At 45.5% G+C, this 18,698-nt stretch overlaps 1 protein-coding gene across 6 annotated transcripts in view; it reads left to right on the top strand.

Moving 5' to 3' along the window:
* dmxl1 (Dmx-like 1) overlaps positions 1-18,651 on the top strand; it is a 44,285-nt gene extending 25,634 nt beyond the window's left edge. For 4 of the 6 annotated variants that reach the window (XM_029124784.2, XM_029124785.2, XM_013136882.4 and 1 more), the window contains exons 28-45: positions 1,961-2,076; positions 2,375-2,623; positions 3,617-3,804; positions 3,940-4,082; positions 4,331-4,416; positions 5,428-5,629; positions 5,843-5,960; positions 6,256-6,318; positions 7,981-8,067; positions 8,389-8,510; positions 8,823-8,961; positions 13,368-13,428; positions 14,512-14,639; positions 14,883-14,960; positions 15,049-15,140; positions 15,244-15,296; positions 15,437-15,654; positions 16,644-18,651. In XM_029124784.2, the coding sequence (XP_028980617.2) occupies positions 1,961-2,076; positions 2,375-2,623; positions 3,617-3,804; positions 3,940-4,082; positions 4,331-4,416; positions 5,428-5,629; positions 5,843-5,960; positions 6,256-6,318; positions 7,981-8,067; positions 8,389-8,510; positions 8,823-8,961; positions 13,368-13,428; positions 14,512-14,639; positions 14,883-14,960; positions 15,049-15,140; positions 15,244-15,296; positions 15,437-15,654; positions 16,644-16,868 (2,368 nt within the window). In that variant the 3' untranslated portion in view covers positions 16,869-18,651. The remainder of the gene's footprint in view (positions 1-1,960; positions 2,077-2,374; positions 2,624-3,616; positions 3,805-3,939; positions 4,083-4,330; positions 4,417-5,427; positions 5,630-5,842; positions 5,961-6,255; positions 6,319-7,980; positions 8,068-8,388; positions 8,511-8,822; positions 8,962-13,367; positions 13,429-14,511; positions 14,640-14,882; positions 14,961-15,048; positions 15,141-15,243; positions 15,297-15,436; positions 15,655-16,643) is intronic. The other 2 variants (XM_013136883.4, XM_013136884.4) reach the window with 2 other exon arrangements.
* The last annotated feature ends 47 nt before the right edge of the window (positions 18,652-18,698 follow it).

The raw sequence follows: 18,698 nt of genomic DNA, 5'->3' as shown, positions 1-18,698 counted from the left end.
CAGGCCCGTCTGAAGTTTGCCAGTGACCATCTGGATGATCCAGAGGAGGAATGGGAGAAGGTCCCATTTGTGGTCTGATGAGATAAAAATAGAGCTTTTTGGTCTAAACTCCACTCGCCGTTATTTGGAGGAAGAAGAAGGATGAGTACAACCCCAAGAACACCATCCCAACCGTGAAGCATGGAGGTGGAAACATCATTCTTTGGGGATGCTTTTCTGCAAAAGGGACAGGACGACTGCACCGTATTGAGGGGAGGATGGATGGGGCCATGTATCGCGAGATCTTGGCCAACAACCTCTTTCCCTCAGTAAGAGCATTGAAGATGGGTCGTGGCTGCGTCTTCCAGCATGACAACGACTCGAAACATACAGCCAGGGAAACTAAGGAGAGGCTCCGTAAGAAGCATCTCAAGGTCCTGGAGTGGCCTAGCCGGTCTCCAGACCTGAACCCAATAGAAAATCTTTGGAGGGAGCTAAAAGTCTGTATTGCCCAGCGACAGCCCCAAAACCTGAAGGATTGGGCCAAAATCCCTGCTGCAGTGTGTGCAAACCTGGTCAAGAGTTCTGCTTTTCTTATGTATCAAATACTTATGTCATGCAATAAAATGCAAATTACTTACTTAAAAATCTTTACTTAAAAATCATACAATTTGATTTTCTGGATTTCTGTTTTAGATTCCGTCACTCACAGTTGAAGTGTACCTATGATAAAAATTACAGACTTCTACATGCTTTGTAAGTGGGAAAACCTGCAAAATCGGCAGTGTATCAAATGGTTGCTCTCCTCACTGTAAATAGTTGCTTGCTTGCTATTGATGATTATTTAAGCACCGTCCTGGTCTCTGATCTTCAGACAGGAATACTACCACCAGTGAAAGTTGAAAAGAGTAGAATGACCTTAAAGTCAGAGTAATGTGACTGCACTTGGCCTTCCATCCGCCCTTGGCATTTCAAAGCTTACAAATCTCTAAATGAATGAGGACATTGTTTTGAGCCGTGCCCAGACCTCTCCCCTCTCGTGCGCACAATGTAGCGGTGCAATCCGACAAAATTAGCCTTTTCTAATTTAACGCACTCTTTGTTGCGTTAATGCCGATGAAAACTCTGCAGTCGTCCTGAAAGGGTTTTGTCAGACTTGCTTACCTAAAAAATGTGGCCACCATAGATTGTTTCGTCTGGCGAATTTGGGAAAAGGGCTTTAATGACACCGGCTTAGTTGCGTTGTTGCTCCGTGGCCACTCGACCTGCTCTGTCCAGCCAAGAAGCTCTCTGGTGTTCTAAGCTTCTAATAATTGAATTCTGTGTGATGTCACAGCGGTCAAATCTTTCCATGCAAGCTCAGTCGGGGATTTACCAGATATACAATGCGTTTTAATGGAGGCCTCAGTGAGTATAGCCATTTTGGGAGGACTGTGTAGCCTCCCTGTGAGAAACTGAGCCCTGCGCTGCCTCACGGTCCCAGACTCATTTCATATCTGGCTGTGGTTCTTTGATGTCAGGATACAGTTCTGCGCCTCATCTGTAGATTAATTCTTTATAGTAGCCAGTGGGTGAGCAGCAGAACTGTATTAGTATTTAATGTGTCAAATGGATCAGGCCCTGACAGAATTGCCTCCCGCCTTCTGCTTTGCAAAGCCTTTCTGGATTTGAAGTAAAAAAAACATGCCCAATTTGCTTCATATGATACACATACATGTCTCCATAATTTAAATGGAGAATACTGTGGAACTTTTGAAGACCCTATGTAATAATTCAACCATTTATATAAAGTAAATGACAATGCATTACTTGTTAGCTTTGCTCACTCGGATGCCTTTTCTTCTTTCTTTCCCTTTGTAACGTTGTGTTGGCAAATGCTCTGGTTTCTTGTCTGTACCTGCTCTACCATCATTTACACTCCCTTAACACCAAATGTCTGGGTGCTGAGCCTTGTCCCCTGCGTGTCTTTTGTGTCCTATAGCCATGTGAACCAGTTCACTGGGATTGTCTATCAGAGCATCCTCCTGTCCCATCAGAACCAGGGACGCACGACAAGCATAGAGGAGACCGTCAACTCCCACCCGGCACAGTGGCCAGGTAAACCCACGCTCGCCCAAACCACAGCCCCGGCAGGAAGACACGTCCCAGTCGGGGACCCATCGCTGGTTTGCTGCAATGAAGCCACAGTCAAGGGCGTGTAGTCCTAAAACCTACACATAAATACCACGGGGGGGGGGGGGGGGGGGGATCTTGATGTGGCCCGAAAGGGCTGCGAGTCACCAGTACAGCTGTCAAAATAGATCAGGTTTAGTTAGATTCAAAAAGATACACATTTTGTATCCTGTAATCCTAGCCGGTCCATTTCATCCCCCTCGTGTCTCGCGCTCTCTCTCAGGTATCAGCGCTCTGGTCCGTCTAATGGACTCCTCTGGGGACGAGGGCCAACCGGGCCTGGCCGTGTTGCTGTGTGAGATCCTGACAGCCGTTTTTCTCGGCCTGTTCGTTCACGGCCTGGCCACCCACTCCAGCAACGAGCTGTTCCGCGTCGTGGCCCACCCGCTCAACAGCAAGCTGTGGGTGGCGGTGTTCGGAGGCGGTGCGCGCACCCATGTCGTGGAGAAGCCCAGCCCGGTCCGATCACCAGGTTTGTCATCGTGTCCGTGTCTGTCCGTGTCTGTCTGTGTGTATACATGCTCATTGGACAGATAGAACTGGAACACGAGGTTCGGCTGGGTTTTGAATCAGGGTGGCGGAACAGAGTGCTCCGGCAGGGTTGTAGGTTTTAAACCCGGCGGGACGGAGGGGAAGTTCCCCTTGCTGCTCCACAGGCAGTGAGCGGGGGTGACATGATTTGTCTTTCAGAGGATCAGCCCCAGGTGACCTACAACTAACAGGGAATTAAATCTGTGAGTGACCGAAATATCTCATGCACATCATTATTCAGACCCTTCCCAATGACACAGCCGTTTGAGCTCAGATGTGTCCTGTGTACTTTGGTTGTCCTTGAGATGTCTCTAGAACTTAAATGGAGTCCACCGGTAGGAAATGTAATTGATTTGACATGATTTGGAAAGGCACAAGCCTGTACAAGGTCCCACACTTCACAGTGCATGTCAGAGCAAGAAGTCTGTAGACCTCCGAGATAGGATTGTGTTCTGCATAGGTCTGAGGACGTTTAGAAAGAAATTGCCAAAATGTTGAAAGTTCCCTGGTGCGCCAACATTGTCAAATTGAAGTTTGGAACCACCAACACTCTTCCTAGAGTGCAAGTAACCAGGCAAGAATGTAAGGGGAGATGACCAAGAACCCAATGGCCACTAACAAAGCCTCAGAGTTTTTCTGCAGAAATGAGAGAACCTGTCAGTACAACCGTCTCTAAAGCACTCATCAATCAGGCCTTTATGTTAGAGTGGCTAGATGGAAGCCACTTATGAGTAAAAGGCATCTGACAAGCTGCCTGAAAGACCTGAGAGAGCATGAGGAAAAAGATTCTCTGATGAGACCAAAATAGAACTATTAGGCCTAACTGCCAAGTGCCATGTCTGGCGAAAAGCAGTGTGGAGGACGTAAAGTGGTCCTGTTTCTTAACTAATTATTTGAAGGCTTACAATAAAGTGCGTGTGTGTGTTTGTGTCAGCAGCCGGAGAGGACTCCGAAAAGACAAGGCGTCGGCGCTTCAAGCTGATGTCGTCGTCACGCGGCGCCTCCAGAGAGGGACCGGAGAGCCCCGGCCCAACCAGCCCTGTGGTGGAGCAGGAGGCGTCCATCTTCAAAGAGCACTTTGTGCCCCCGGAGCTCAGCATCTGGGACTACTTCATCGCTAAGGTACTGCAGTGGTGGACACTTCCTGGTTGTCGGCCCAAACGCCTTCGCCCTTTCAGGCCACCGCTCTGTGAACATCTGGTTGTTTGGGTCTTGCTGATGTTTTTATCATGTCTTTGCTCCTTGCTCCTCGTGCAGCCTTTCCTCCCACCGTCGTTGAGCAGGATGGAGTACGACTCGGAGGAGAGCCAGGAGAGTGAGGATGAGGAAGACTGGGACCACTACCAAGACTTTGACCCCAACTCCCCCGGCCGAGAACATTCCAACCACAACTCTTACAGGTGTGTCCAATGACTCTGTGGAATACAAAGAGAGAACCAGCTCATCGGTCAGGTTTTAACAGTTGTGTCCCTAGTTGCTCTTTCCTGTTCAACAGTGCTACAAAAATAGGTGAAAGAGAAAAGGAAACGAATGATAAAAAAAAAAAAGCACAGTGTGAATGCTGACGACATCCCCCCTGTAGCAGGCGAGGGGGCAGCGGGTGGTGAAGACGTTGTATGTGACCGTGGTGGTTGTCTCTTCCGTGCAGCTGGTGTCTGATGCGTCTGGCCATGGTGCAGCTGATCCTGGGAAACCTGAAGTCCTTCTACCCCATGGCAGGCTACGACCTGATAGGTACGGTGGGCCGGCGGCAAACCCGGGCCGAACCGCACGACCGGCGACCGGGTTGAGCGGTGGCCGGAGTTTGTGTTTTACTGGGTTTTCTACGGTGCCCTGTTGTGGGTATGGTGTTCTGGGTCTGTACTTCTGAACTTTGGATTTTGAGTACAGTGCCACTATAATTATTAGGTTGAAGTAAATATTATCAGCTATTAGTTGCGGGTACTTTAAGTGTTAAGAAATTACAGCACTTTTTTTTTTTTTTTATACATAGTCCCACATTTCATTTCATAAAATAAATATTTAAGGGGAGGGGCTCTTTTTTTTTTACCAACAAATTAAGAAAAAAATGCTTTCCTGCCTTATGCTTTACAGAGGGCCGTGTATGTGATTTTATTATGAATGTTGACTTACTGGATGTTCTGTTCCTACATTGTCTTCAGCTGCCCCGTTCACTGAGTCAAATTCCATTTACATTCTCTGAGGAGATTAGGAGCATCAGTGCAAACATGCCTGGGAAGTCTAGACTAACAGGGAGAGTAGCTGACATCGAGGCAGCAGGTGTGTTCAGTGCTTGGGTTTTCCAGTTCGTCCCAGAGCCAACTACGTAAAAATAATGTAATTCTGCCCTTGAGCAAGGCAGTTAACCACAATTGCTTGATGGGTCACTTTCAGTAATGGTGGATCTTCGGCTGTGAACCCATCATCCGAGGTGGGATGTAGTAATTAAAAAAGTAAATATAAAATGTTAAAATCATGTGTGCCACCTCTGGAATTAGGAGAGGTGTGAGTCCCCTCTTCATTGTAATTATTCATGCGTTCAGGACACAAGCATGGACAACGACTTGCACTGCTATTTCAGTTAAGTGCCTGTTCTTTTTTCTGAAGCCTTCCTCCCCTAGGCTAAACATGGTTGCCTTCTGTGTGCTGTTTTTAACCTCACCTGGGGACGCTGAGGATGTTTTTTTAAGGGTGTGCGTTCGCGACCAATGCGGCCGTCTCTAAGCATGTGCCGGTATCTCCCAGACCTGCCCGTGGGCTCTCCTCTGTGCCATGCCGTGCTGAAGACCCTCCAGCGATGGGAGCAGGTGTTGCTGAAGAGGCTGGAGATCTTCGGGGGGCCACCGTCCAAGTACATCTCCACGCCGCCTGTGGACGAGACGAACCCCTCGGGCCCCGCCATCCTCAGACACAAAGCCCTGTTTGAGCCCTCCAACACACCCTTTAGGTGAGCCCTGTACACCACTCCAGCATGTTTATGCTACACTTACGTCGATGTCTTAAGATGTCTGGGTACAACAACCAAACAACTCTGTAGTAGTACCTACGTACACTGACCTTACTCAGTGGAGTGGCAGTCAGCAAAGCCAGGGCTGAAAGGAGGAGTAAATGCTTGTTTGTGTGTTTCTGTGTATGTGTGCGTGCGTGCGGTCGTCCACAGATCCAGTCACCACTCGGTCCTGCCTGTGAAGAGGCTGTGGCAGTACCTGGTCAAGCAGGAGGAGGTGCAGGACACGTTCATACGCAACATTTTCGCCAAGAAACGCGACCCGAACGAGGTAGCTTCCCGCTCTGTCCCTCCCTCCTCTGCCCTCACTGCATGTCGCGAGACAGCGGAGCACTGGTGTAATGTCTCTGAGTAACTGCACCCATTGAGTAGTACCTGATATAATCACCTCTTTCTCTAATCATGTCGGTGCTCTTTGTTTTGCACGCCTCCTGATTGTCTGTGGATAATAACAATGTCCAAGCCTGATAATTAACCGTCTCATTCTGCGTCTGTGTTTCCCCGTTGACTTTGCATGATTCATCACATTGTTTTGTCCGATGTCTTGGGGGCTTCTCGTAAATAAGTCGGTCGAGGATCACAATGAAAATTACAAATGTTCAGAGACGGAGGAGCCCAGCTGCAACCAGGTACTGTCTGCCTTGGATCATTTTGGTGGTTGTGGGGTGAAATCATGTTGGTTAATCGGTGAAAGCCATCCAGTTTTCTTCTTGTTTCGTTGACAAATTTGCTTGGCTTGGAAATGTGACCTAAATTTCTGCCTCCGCTTCTGTTTTTCCATGGACTCTGTTGAATTCATGAAAACGCTGTCATTTAATTAAGCAGTAAGTCTCGATGAGGTGTGGTATATTGGACATGGCACAAACCCCCAACATGCCTTATTACATTTATTAACTGGTTACCAAAGCGAGTAGAGCAGTAATATGTAATGTCATACCCATGGTTATCAGCCTATCAGCATTCAGAATTTTGCACCATCTGGTTTATAACATTAATTTAGATCTACCTGATTGAACATTGTGTTTTGGTGCATTTGCACTTCAAGGCCATTTCAAAGTATTATTTCAATAACATGGAAGTGAAAATGACATCACACTTTATTCATTTGGCACATTTCCCATGTTTTGTGAAACAATTTAACTTAGTTATAGAACTTTGCAAGGTTTTCATTGAAGTCATGCTAGCATGAGCTCGTAACACTTCACAAATGCATGAGCAATGCTTTCATCGCTGAGACATTTTAAAAGATTTTTGAAATGTACAGTTTAATAAATATACTAAATAGTTATACTGTCATAGAATTTTAACAGTCTATAAAAGACATTGCCATGCCTTTATCTGACCTATATTTCATCCTGTACATCATATACATATTGAGAATATGATGTGATTTCATTATGAAGCAAAATTATTTTTGGACAGTACCACAAATTGACGTAAGATAATATTACATGATTTTAAAGTCTTTATGTGGGACGGTAGTGCCTCACTAACAAACAGAATTTGCAGTAGTAGAGCGTGGGACTGTCACCAAGTCAAATATGTTCTGAATAGCTGGCCCGGAGTGTCGGGTTCAATGTCCATTGGGTTAAGACGAACTACTTTGTGAAAATGGCAAGTGTCCACGTTTAGATTCCGCTGTCCAGCCGGACACCTTCTGACAGGGAATGTGCTCTTTTCCCTTGACAAAGAATGTAATTCAGTCTAATGTTCGGTAAAAGCTTCAGTCTCCCATCCGCCGTTTGTTGGCAATACATCCTTCTACAGCATAAAACATGACACCCGTCTGACTGGGGGCTGTATTTGCTGTGCCTCATGTTGAATATTGGATTGCCAGAGGTCCTGCTAGCAATGGCACTAATCGTGAGAACAGTGTGGTGCTGACAGTGTAGTCTCTCATCCCAAAGCCCTGAGGCAGGACTGTTACAGATACACATCGTCCTACAGAGGCCTTATCTAAATTTGCACCAGTTTCTATCAGCAGGGAAATGAAGCTGCAGGAAATGCGACTTACTATGTGGATGAATCAACTTCTATTTAGAGCAAACCAAGTCCGCCATTTTGACATGGGCATTCCAAATAAAAGCCTTTAAAAAAAACATGTATATTTGATTACGCTGCATGTTTACATTTGCAGCTGTTAAGAACATTCCTGCAGCCACGGAATTATCAAATTAGACTACAGCATCTGTAGTGCAGACAGGCATCTCCCGACCACTTGTTCCTTTAGGTCACACTTAAGTGATTCAGACATGAAGAGATCGTGTAAAGATGAACGTGTTGCCCTACAGATGGAGGCAGATCTAGGCCACCCCGGAGGCAAGGCCCGAATCATCCACAAGGATTCAGACATCATTACAGCCTTCGCCATCAACAAGGTACTACAATTTCTTTCCCGTGCAGACGATGTAGTTAGACTAGTAGGCTAGCACGCTAACTGGAGAAGGCAAGTAGAGGCGTCTGGTGGCTGATTTGGGGAAGGCCCAGAATGTTAATTATAATAATTAAGTCGTTAAAACTGCAGTCGGCCACAGCCAAGTCAAGATTTTGTTGTATTCGCAAGAAAAGCTGATGTAAAATTTAAACATGTAAAAAAAATATATATATCTCTACCAAAATAGTTTGCTGACCCCTGCATTGTCGGAGTCCTGGAGTGGTTCGTACTTCTGTCTGACCCTCTTTGTCATTCCGTTTTCCAGGCTAATCGTAACTGCTTAGTCATGGCCTCCACTCATGACATTCAGGAGCTGGATGTGTCCTCCATCTTGGCCACTCAGATTATGACCTGGATTGAGGATGATGCCGAGGCCGAGGTCAAAGGGTGAGCCCATGTGACAAACTCAAACCTTGGAACAGTGATGGATTTTGTATTACCAGTGAATAAATGTTCATATTGATTCAAATGTGTAGTGAAATTAAAAGCTTAAGGTTTGAGCTCTAGTCAGCAATGTGGTGATCAGGGTAGGGGTGAAGTATGTGGAAATGTATGTCCTCCGATTCAATTATATTAAGCAATAATAATATAAGTTGCTTCAAGCATTTAATTCACAGGAAGTGGGCCCAGCTCCGGTGTTGGTAGAATTTTCTGTCTGGGAGTGTCCTTACAAACTCTGCTGTCGCTGTCTCTCGCCAGTGATGACTTCCTGGTAGTCCAAGCCCGGGACGACTTCAACAGCCTCCACGGTACCACCCCATACACCCACAGCAGCCCAGGGACCCCCATTAACATGCCCTGGCTGGGAGGGATGCAGACGGGGAGAGGCGCTGCCATGGTGAGGCTCACAGAGCATTTCTTCCTCCTTTTTGTCTCCACACATACAGCACAACACTTGTGCTTAGAATTGACTACGTCATATCTATTACATGCTACTCTTAGCTCTAAAGTGTGAGACACGGCCACAGAGTATATGGGACCAAAAATGTTGCTGTGCAATCTGGACCTTTATTTTGTGAGGAAAATATATTTATATACAAAAATGGTGTTGGGAATAGGGGAGCCTATACAGATGGATGGGAGGGGCTGTGGAATAGAGGAGCCTATAGAGATGGATGGGAGGGGCTGAGGGAATTGAGGAGCCTGTAGCGATGGGTGGGAGGGGTCGAGGGAATCGAAGGGTCAGTAGAGATGGATGGGAGGGGCTGAGGGAATTGAGGGGCCAGTAGAGATGGATGGGAGGGGCTGAGAGAATTGAGGGGCCAGTAGAGATGGATGGGAGGGGCTGAGAGAATTGAGGGGCCAGTAGAGATGGATGGGAGGGGCTGAGGGAATTGAGGGGCCAGTAGAGATGGATGGGAGGGGCTGAGGGAATTGAGGGGCCAGTAGAGATGGATAGTAGGGGCTGAGGGAATTGAGGGGCCAGTATATATGGATGGGAGGGGCAGAGGGAATTGGGGGGCCAGTAGAGATGGGTGGGAGGGGCTGGGGGAATTGAGGGGCCAGTAGAGATGGGTGGGAGGGGCTGAGGGAATTGAGGGGACAGTAGAGATGGATAGTAGGGGCTGAGGGAATTGAGGGGCCAGTAGAGATGAATGGGAGGGGCTGAGGGAATCGAGGGGCCAGTAGAGATGGATGGGAGGGGCTGAGGGAATTGAGGGGCCAGTATATATGGATGGGAGGGGCTGAGGGAATTGGGGGGCCAGTAGAGATGGGTGGGAGGGGCTGAGGGAATTGAGGGGCCAGTAGAGATAGGTGGGAGGGGCTGAGGGAATTGAGGGGACAGTAGAGATGGATGGGAGGGGCTGAGGGAATTGAGGGGCCAGTAGAGATGGATGGGAGGGGTTGAGGGAATTGAGGGGCCAGTAGAGATGGATGGGAGGGGCTGAGGGAATTGAGGGGCCAGTAGAGATGGATAGTAGGGGCTGAGGGAATTGAGGGGCCAGTATATATGGATGGGAGAGGCTGAGGGAATTGAGGGGCCAGTAGAGATGCATGGGAGGGGCTCAGGAAATAGAGGGCCTGTAAATCCCAATTGAACCTCTCCACCTTCGTCCCTCGATTTTTACGTTCACATCCACCATTTGCTCAAGTGTCCCTAAGCTGAAGGAGCAAAAATTAGTAAGGGTGTATCAGCTAATTAGATTGTCCAGTGGCCTCTTCGAGCTATTATGCACTGAAATGGCAATTTGTTATTTTTGAGATTGCAAAATTTCTCACAAAAGAATGGATAGGCGTGTCTGATAAAATGATATGACGTGCATCTGATTTCAAGACGTGACATACAAAAATTTGAATGTTCAATTGTCGATTTCCCTCCTGTGTTATTAGTTTTTTTATTATTATTATTATTCTCCAGGGCCATTTTCAGAGGTCCATAGCTCGGTCCCCTCTGGTTCAAAACGCTCCAAACTTTGCCTGATTGTAGACGGCCAAGGTCCAAAGGACCTTGGCCATCACGGTACCCATACTCCTCATGGTGGCGCTGTAGCACTCAGTCGAAAATGGAAAAAGTGAAGCTCAGATCTCATGAACCGAATGTCTTAGAGACATGCAACCAAGTTCCAGATATACCCCTTCTCATGCTGACCAAAAAAGTCTCTGGGCTCTTTCAAATTCGCCCCTTGGATTTTCCTACTTTTTTAATTTAGTGAAAAACACCTTAACGACATCTCTTCCGAGACCACTGAACGGATTTGCATGCCGTTTGGTGTGAAGGACCTTTGAACCGTTATCTTTAAAAGTTATATAAGGAAAGTTGATATCTCAAATAGTACGGCTGAAATCAGCGAATTGAGCTGGGCGGGTCTATGACTTTAGACATCCATTAATCCAAATGGAACATCAAACAGCTTTGAAACGAAACATACTAGCACATGTGTCACTCAAGAATGGACAGAAAAGGTCCCATACAGAAATTCCTCTTGGGGGCGCTATAAACATCACTGATGTTTCTCACGATTTTGCCGTCAATATAAACACACTTAAAATACATATCCTCCGAAACCACTAAACAGATTTGGTTGATAATTGGTGTAAAGGACCACTGGACCATTGTCTTTAAAAGTTATATAAGAAAAGTTGATATCTCAAACAATATGGCCTCCATTTTGACTTCTGTGAAAAACCCGTTAACAACATCTCCTCTGAGACTGCTGAACGGATTTGCATGCCGTTTGGTGTGAAGGACCTTTGAATCATTATCTATATATGTTATATAAGGGAAGTTGATATCTCAAACAATATGGTCGAAATCAGCGAATTAAATTGAGCTGGGCGGGTCTATGACTTTAGTCCATTAAACCCAAAAAGAACACCAAACAGCTACGAAACGAAACATACTCATAAATGTGTCTGCTAGGAATGGACAGGAAAACTCCCATACAGAAATACCGCTTGGGGGTGCTATAAACATAACTGATGTTTCTCTCGATTTTGCTGTTGATAAAAACACACTTAAATGACATTTCCTCTGAAACCGCTGAATGGATTTGGATGACAATTGGTGTAAAGGACGACTGGACCATTGTCTTTAAAAGTTATATTGTTGTAAATGTTTCTGGTGGATTTTCAAAATATGCATCCGTGTGTGCTATGTCGGGTATTATAGATCACAACCCGATGAGACTCCAGTTTGCCAGCTGGCCCTGTGGTGTAGTGGGAACATCCTGGTCCTTCAATATTGTGACCCCAGTTCGATTCCCTTCTCAGACATTCCAAATTCTGTATCTCATTAAATGCTTTTTAGCCTTCACACAACAATACAATCTGAATTTTTTTTCCATTTATTTGCGAGAATTTGTATTACGTGACCTGTTTTATACTGTTATTGTTTTCCAAAGAAAGGAACCAGCCATGGAGTGATTGGAGTCATTGATTTCTTTATAAGTAGGATGTATAGCAATTAGCTAGCCATCTATAATAGTCTTTGTACAACAGTACACTTTAGTTCCGTTACAAACGTTTTGTTGCCCGCTTTATCTCAGCAAAATTGTAATGGCTGGAGTAAAATATACATTTGGAGAGGATAGAGAGCTGCTAGCACCACCAGTAGCCTCTGTGGTGTAGTGGGGACATCCCTGTTCTTCAATATTCTGACCCTGGTTCGATTCCCCTTTGAGATGTTCCAAGTATTGTATTTCAGAAATGTATAGCCACTCTGTACTTCTCAGCCTTCACACAGCAATATGTATCCCCTCTGTAATACCATGAGTCTCATATGTTTAGGAGAATTTCTGGTTTCAAGGTCTTTTTGTTTTGATTTCCTCTCCTTTGATTGGACATCCTGACTACTAGTGGCATTGGGCATTTTTAAATAGCAAAACATTTCTCTAGTGAGAGCATGCAGTGAGATGCTTCCTGTGCCCCGCTTGGCCCCCTGAAACGCTGCTCGCAGCTTTAATTTCATACGTGGATTTGCATTGCATCATTCAAATCAAGAGGGTGTCTCGAAATCACTGTTTTTTTTTAAACCCCTAGCCACTCCTTGGAAGTCACCCTACGAGTTTCATCAGCTACACATGACCACGGAGGGCACTCCAAGAAAGTGTTACTTTATGGGATAGGGGTTATTTTGAGATTCACAGCAACTCATCGCGGCAGCTCAGAAATTCAGAGGTTGGGCCGGCAGATGGTCCCCAAAGTTGCTAGATTAAAACCCATTGCTGGTGTGGAATCTGACAACCGGGTATGCGATTGATTATTTCAAACACCATATGAAACGGCTGATTTCTACACTGGCAAATTTTTGTCATTCTGCCAGTGAACAAGACATTTTACCCAAATTTCCCCTGGGCCACTGAATGTGGCAACCTTGGCACCTCCAATTTGAAAGGTTTAAATTTTGATTGAACTTTGTGTTCAGCTAACGACTATGTAAATTGATTATATAATTGAATATATACTTTCAATCAAATCCAGAATCTGTGTGGGATCTTGTCTACAAACTGACAAATATCCCCAAAGGTTTGGTTTGTCTGTTAGTTTTTATTTATTTTCCTTATGGAAAATGGAGGAGTTGGAGGGGCCTAGATAATCTTACCCACTGCAGTTGATATGATTATCATTCTAATTATAATTAAAGCATTGTTTCAGTGACAGAAATGTCTGGTTCAAATCCCTGATCCGACAATGTACTTAATTGCGCCTGTGTATTGCTCTGGGTGTCTGCTAAACGACTGAAATGCTGAATGTTGTAGTTGTTTTAGTTGGATTTTAAGTGCCGCTTCCCTTTACCTTCTGCAGCTCATCAAAAGAAACATCAACAATGTGAGAAGGATGACTTCCCATCCAACCTTGCCTTACTGTAAGTAGTAGTGGCGTTTTACCTGCTTTCATACCATTCCTGGAACCTCCACACAGTCTTCAAAGATGCCTTCCATGATTTTGTAATATTTTTGGCCTTTAGTTCTAAACATAGTGTTGTTGAGCCAAAACAGTACAGTACAGAATGTTGTGTACTGTGTTGTGTGTATTTGTGTTAGTGTTTTGTCTACATGTCCCTGCTGTGTGTACATGTTCCATGGGTTTCCCCTATGAGCTGTTGGGTCCGCTCTGCAACCTCCTTTGACATCACTGTGAAGGCCTGGGCCAGTCCCCTTTTTTCTGAGTAACTTTTTTCAAATGAATGATTCCCAACGCGAGAACAGGAAACCCGGCTGAAACATTAAATGACAGGCCCTAAAAGACAAAGCTAGAACATTTCGGGGACACAGAGCTTGCAGTTATCAACACCGAAAAGGTTTCCTACAGCGACGAAGTAGAACTAAAACATGTTATGCTACGATATGCGCTAGCTAGCACGTTATTAAACAGTTTTCACTAATTTGGTTTTGCATCTATTTGAACTTTTAAACAGCACGTAGCCTGTCAGCCACCCTATTTTGTGGAGATTCCCATGAAGCACACTGATTGAACAAAATGTCAGCTCGCCGAAATGTGAAAACCACTTGCTTTGGAATTTCATGGCTAACCGAATTAATATACCGATGCTACTTACATATTGTGACGATATGATCAACATATAAAACCACGCCTAAAATGGGAGGTTTTACAGAAAAGTTTACTAATCGCGAAAAGTCACAGAATGCATCTTTAATGCAGTCATACATTCCTTGGGTTTATATTTCAAGATTTATAAACCTGGGTGGTTTGAATTCTGAATGCTGATTGGCTGATAGCTGTGGTATATTTGGCGGTAAGACACGAGGGTGTGGTATGTAGCCGGCATAGTACAGCTAAGACCTGTTGACACATCGGAGTGCCTGGACACCGTCCTTAGCTGTGGTATATTGGCCATATACCACACCCCCTTATGGCTCAAATATACCCTGTTCTTTCGCCATTACAAGATTTGGTATTGGGGAATTGTTTTCATTCCACCCCCCAGACCTCACCGGAGCACAGGACGGAAGTGTCCGGATGTTTGAGTGGGGCCATTCTCAGCAGATCATCTGCTTCCGAAGTCCCGGCAATTGCAGAGTGACACGGATTCGATTCAACCACCAAGGAAACAAGGTACGATGCGCTCAGCCTCCCAAAGGATCTTCACCTTAAATCTGCGTCACAAATGATCCATAGGATGCTAGTTGGGACACGTTTGCCATGTCCAAATTCTCCCCTTAGCGGTCTCCCCTCTGTCTGACCAAATCCCTCAACAACCTCGACACTTCTGACTAAATTGTGTTGTCTGGTCGTGCATCTGTACTCCCAAGACAAACCGTCCCCCTAACATGATTCTCTCCTGGCTGTGTTTTCCAGTTTGGTATCGTGGATGCAGATGGAGCTCTGAGTCTATGGCAAACCAACACTACGGGGAACACTCCAAAACCGTATCTGGTAGGACCAAAGCACTCCGTCTCTCGCGTTCTGCCTCCTGTACGTTTGTCGCTGTTGGGCTTGCTTGACGGTCTCCTGTCCTCCCCAGACATTGCAGTGCCATAACAAGACTGCTCACGACTTCGTGTTCGTGGGCTCGTCCTCACTCATAGCCACAGCCGGGCTGTCAACGGACAACAGGTACGATGCAGGACACGCTGTTGAAACTCGTTCCCTTCATTACAGTGTTCAACGTGCTGAAATGGATGGCCTTTGGAAGTCCTTATTTGGTTTGTTTCCATAGGAACGTTTGTCTCTGGGATACACTGGTCACTCCAATGAACAGCCTAGTGCACGGTGAGATCTCGGAAAATAACATTGATCTCAAGCTTTGATAGAGCTCTTTGTAATGAATCCAGTACCTCACCAACAGTACCACGGACTGAGGCCAGGGTGTTGGGAGTTCTGTTTCTAAGAGACCTTTGTCCCCTCCGCAGCCTTTAGTTGTCATGAGTCGGGGGCCACTGTGCTCTCGCTGGCCCCCAAGCAGCAGCTACTGATCACGGGCGGCAGGAAGGGCTGGATCAGCGTGCTGGAGCTCCCCCACAAGCAGCAGCGCCAAAGCTTCCAGGCCCACGACTCCCCTGTCAAGGCTCTGGCCGTTGACCCCACTGAGGATTGCTTCATCAGCGGCTCTGCCGAGGGCAATATCAAGGTACACCTCCGTTACTAGCCACATGGCAACCTCACCTCCCTCCATTACTAGCCACATGGCAACCTTACCTCCCTCCGTTACTAGCCACATGGCAACCTCACCTCCCTCCGTTACTAGCCACATGGCAACCTCACCTCCCTCCGTTACTAGCCACATGGCAACCTCACCTCCCTCCGTTACTAGCCACATGGCAACCTCACCTCCCTCCGTTACTAGCCACATGGCAACCTCACCTCCCTCCATTACTAGCCACATGGCAACCTCACCTCCCTCCGTTACTAGCCACATGGCAACCTCACCTCCCTCCGTTACTAGCCCCATGGCAACCTCACCTCTCCTAATCGCTAGCCCCATGGCAACCTCACCTCTCCTAATCGCTAGCCCCATGGCAACCTCACCTCTCCTAATCGCTAGCCCCAGGGCAACCTCACCTCTCCTAATCGCTAGCCCCAGGGCAACCTCACCTCTCCTAATCGCTAGCCCCATGGCAACCTCACCTCTCCTAATCGCTAGCCCCATGGCAACCTCACCTCTCCTAATCGCTAGCCCCATGGCAACCTCATCTCTCCTAATCGCTAGCCCCGTGGCAACCTCACCTCCCTCCTGGTAGCCCTGTGGCAACCTCCCCTCCCTCCTAGTAGCCCTATGGCAACCTCACCTCCCTTTGTTGCCAGCCCCATCTATACTTTACCTCTCTGTTAATAGCCACATGGTAACTTCACCTATCTATGTCACTAGCCACATGGTGACATAAAGTCCCCCTCATCATTAGCCACTTGGCTATCTCACCTTCCTCCAGTTGGTTTGTGTATTTGTGGAGTTAGAGGGGAAGCAGGGCAGCAAATAGGAAATTGGAAGGTTAAAAGCTACTGGGGTGGTTGGAGTGGCATATTGCTAAAATCTGAACAATATTATTTTATTGTTAAAGGATAAGGAATTGTAAACATGCTTTTCTGTTGTCTTTGCATGCCATCCCTGTGTTGTTCCAGGTGTGGAGCTTGTCTACACAGTCCTTACTGCACCAGTTCCCCAACGAACACGCTCGCCAGTCCCTGTTCCGCAACCTGGGCACTGGCGTCATGCAAATTGAGGTGGGCCCTGCCAATCACATTTTCTCGTGCGGTGCGGATGGTACCATGAAGATGAGAATCCTCCCGGAACGCTTCAGCGTCGCCAAAGGCTGCCTGAGAAATGACGTCAAGTTCATCATTTAACTCACTCCTTGCAGCCCCAGCTTGTGGTTTAAGTGACCAAGACCGCCTTTGTTCGCACAAGTTACTGCAAATGGGGGCGGGACCTTGTTTGACTGTGCACAAGGACAGGACAATCCAAGACATGAGCAAGCTTCGTCCTCTCACTCACTAGTATTTTTTGTAAAGCAATCTTTCTATTTAAATCTTATATTTCAGGATGTCGTTTAGAGATGACATCACCTTTGGCAGTGTGTACAGATCTATGAACTGGCTCGTCAGGTAGTTTCTACAGCACCCAACATCCCATTCTAACACTGGCAGAGTCTGCTTGCTTGCGGCATTCAAGGCCAGTTGATATGAAGCACATTTTCAGAAGGAATTTGCTTTGTTTGCACATAAATAAGGCAGAAGGATATGAGTGCATAGTTTAGATGCCAGGGCAAGCCGAGCCTCAAGAAATAAGAATATTCAGTGTTGTCGTGCTTGTGGCCTAGATTCAGACTGTGGTGATAGTCAAGTGTCCTTATATGTCCTTAACTCAAATTGACCATACTGGCACTACCTGTTTTACTTGTAATTTAGCTGTGTTGAGTTAGGAACATGGCTTTAATAAGAACTGAAAGGATCTTATAAGTGGACACTCACCACATATCTGCCTTTTCTTCCCTTGATTATATTATAGACAAGACGTTGTAACTTGAAAGCTTACAGTAACACCACGCAAGCAAGTTTTTCTTTACCCTTATGTAAAAGAACGAACACCCATTTTTAACGGATGTCTTATTGAGTATGAAATAATGTTTTATTCCAACAACAAAGCACTTTCCTCAATCTTCTCCCAGATGGACCACAGTTGCGTAGGCAATTGTCATATTTTGGATTTATGTTTTTACATTAAGATTTAAACTGGTTCGCTTCTCCGCCAGAGGTACTTAATGTTTGGTTTGGGCGGACACCAATAACTTTGTTTTGCTTTTTTATTTTTACAAAATATACATTGCCTTCAGAAAATTCTTATAGCTAATAGATTGAATCTTGGCCAATTTTTGTGATCTATATTCTCCAGGGAAAGAAAGGGGGGTGAACTGACATTCAGTATATTGTCATATAGCCACTGATGTAAGGATCAATGTGTCTAACTATTCATAGAATCATGTTTTGCTGCTGTAGACATGTATATTTGCTTGACATTTCGGGATAAACTGGAGGAAAGCTTTCTAGATTTGTTTTATTGCATTCTGTAAATAGAACAAACTACATCTCACAAAACTGTGTAACTGCGATAAAACGTTCATTAGATATGGACGTTTTATGTCCTGCTTTATGAAGACAATTCTGTGAAGTAATATTTATGAATTTTGTTATTCATATTTTACAATATTGCCTGATCATGATGCAGAATTGGGTTTTGTTTAATTTCTCACAGGGGCAGACCTCATTAAACCCAAGCACAATGGGATTTAGTATTACACAAATGCATCACGGTAGGCGCACCAAAATAACGCAGTTGAATATAGGATTAAACTTTTTTTTTTATTAGATCAGTAGGGGATATTTATTAATATAAATTTTATGATATAAATCGCTAAGTGTAATATACTATACAAACCTTTAAGCTATCACAGACGGATGAACAAGGAATCAACTAGAGCCAAAATAGTAGGCTCATGCTTTTTTTCCCATTTATGCTTTGAAATGTGAATATGCTAAAAATCTAATTTTATAATGAATATGTGGACTAATTGTATGTCTGATTGTATTATAAAGTGCAATAATACAATAAATCAACTTAATGTAACATGTATACCATTGTTTAGTCTACGTGTTTAGAACCTGGAATGAATTCCACAA

The sequence above is a fragment of the Esox lucius genome, chromosome 13 (assembly GCF_011004845.1).
Source record: "Esox lucius isolate fEsoLuc1 chromosome 13, fEsoLuc1.pri, whole genome shotgun sequence".
Lineage (NCBI taxonomy): Eukaryota > Metazoa > Chordata > Actinopteri > Esociformes > Esocidae > Esox > Esox lucius.
Note: the sequence above shows the minus strand (reverse complement) of the source record. Positions and strands in the feature narration are given on the sequence as shown.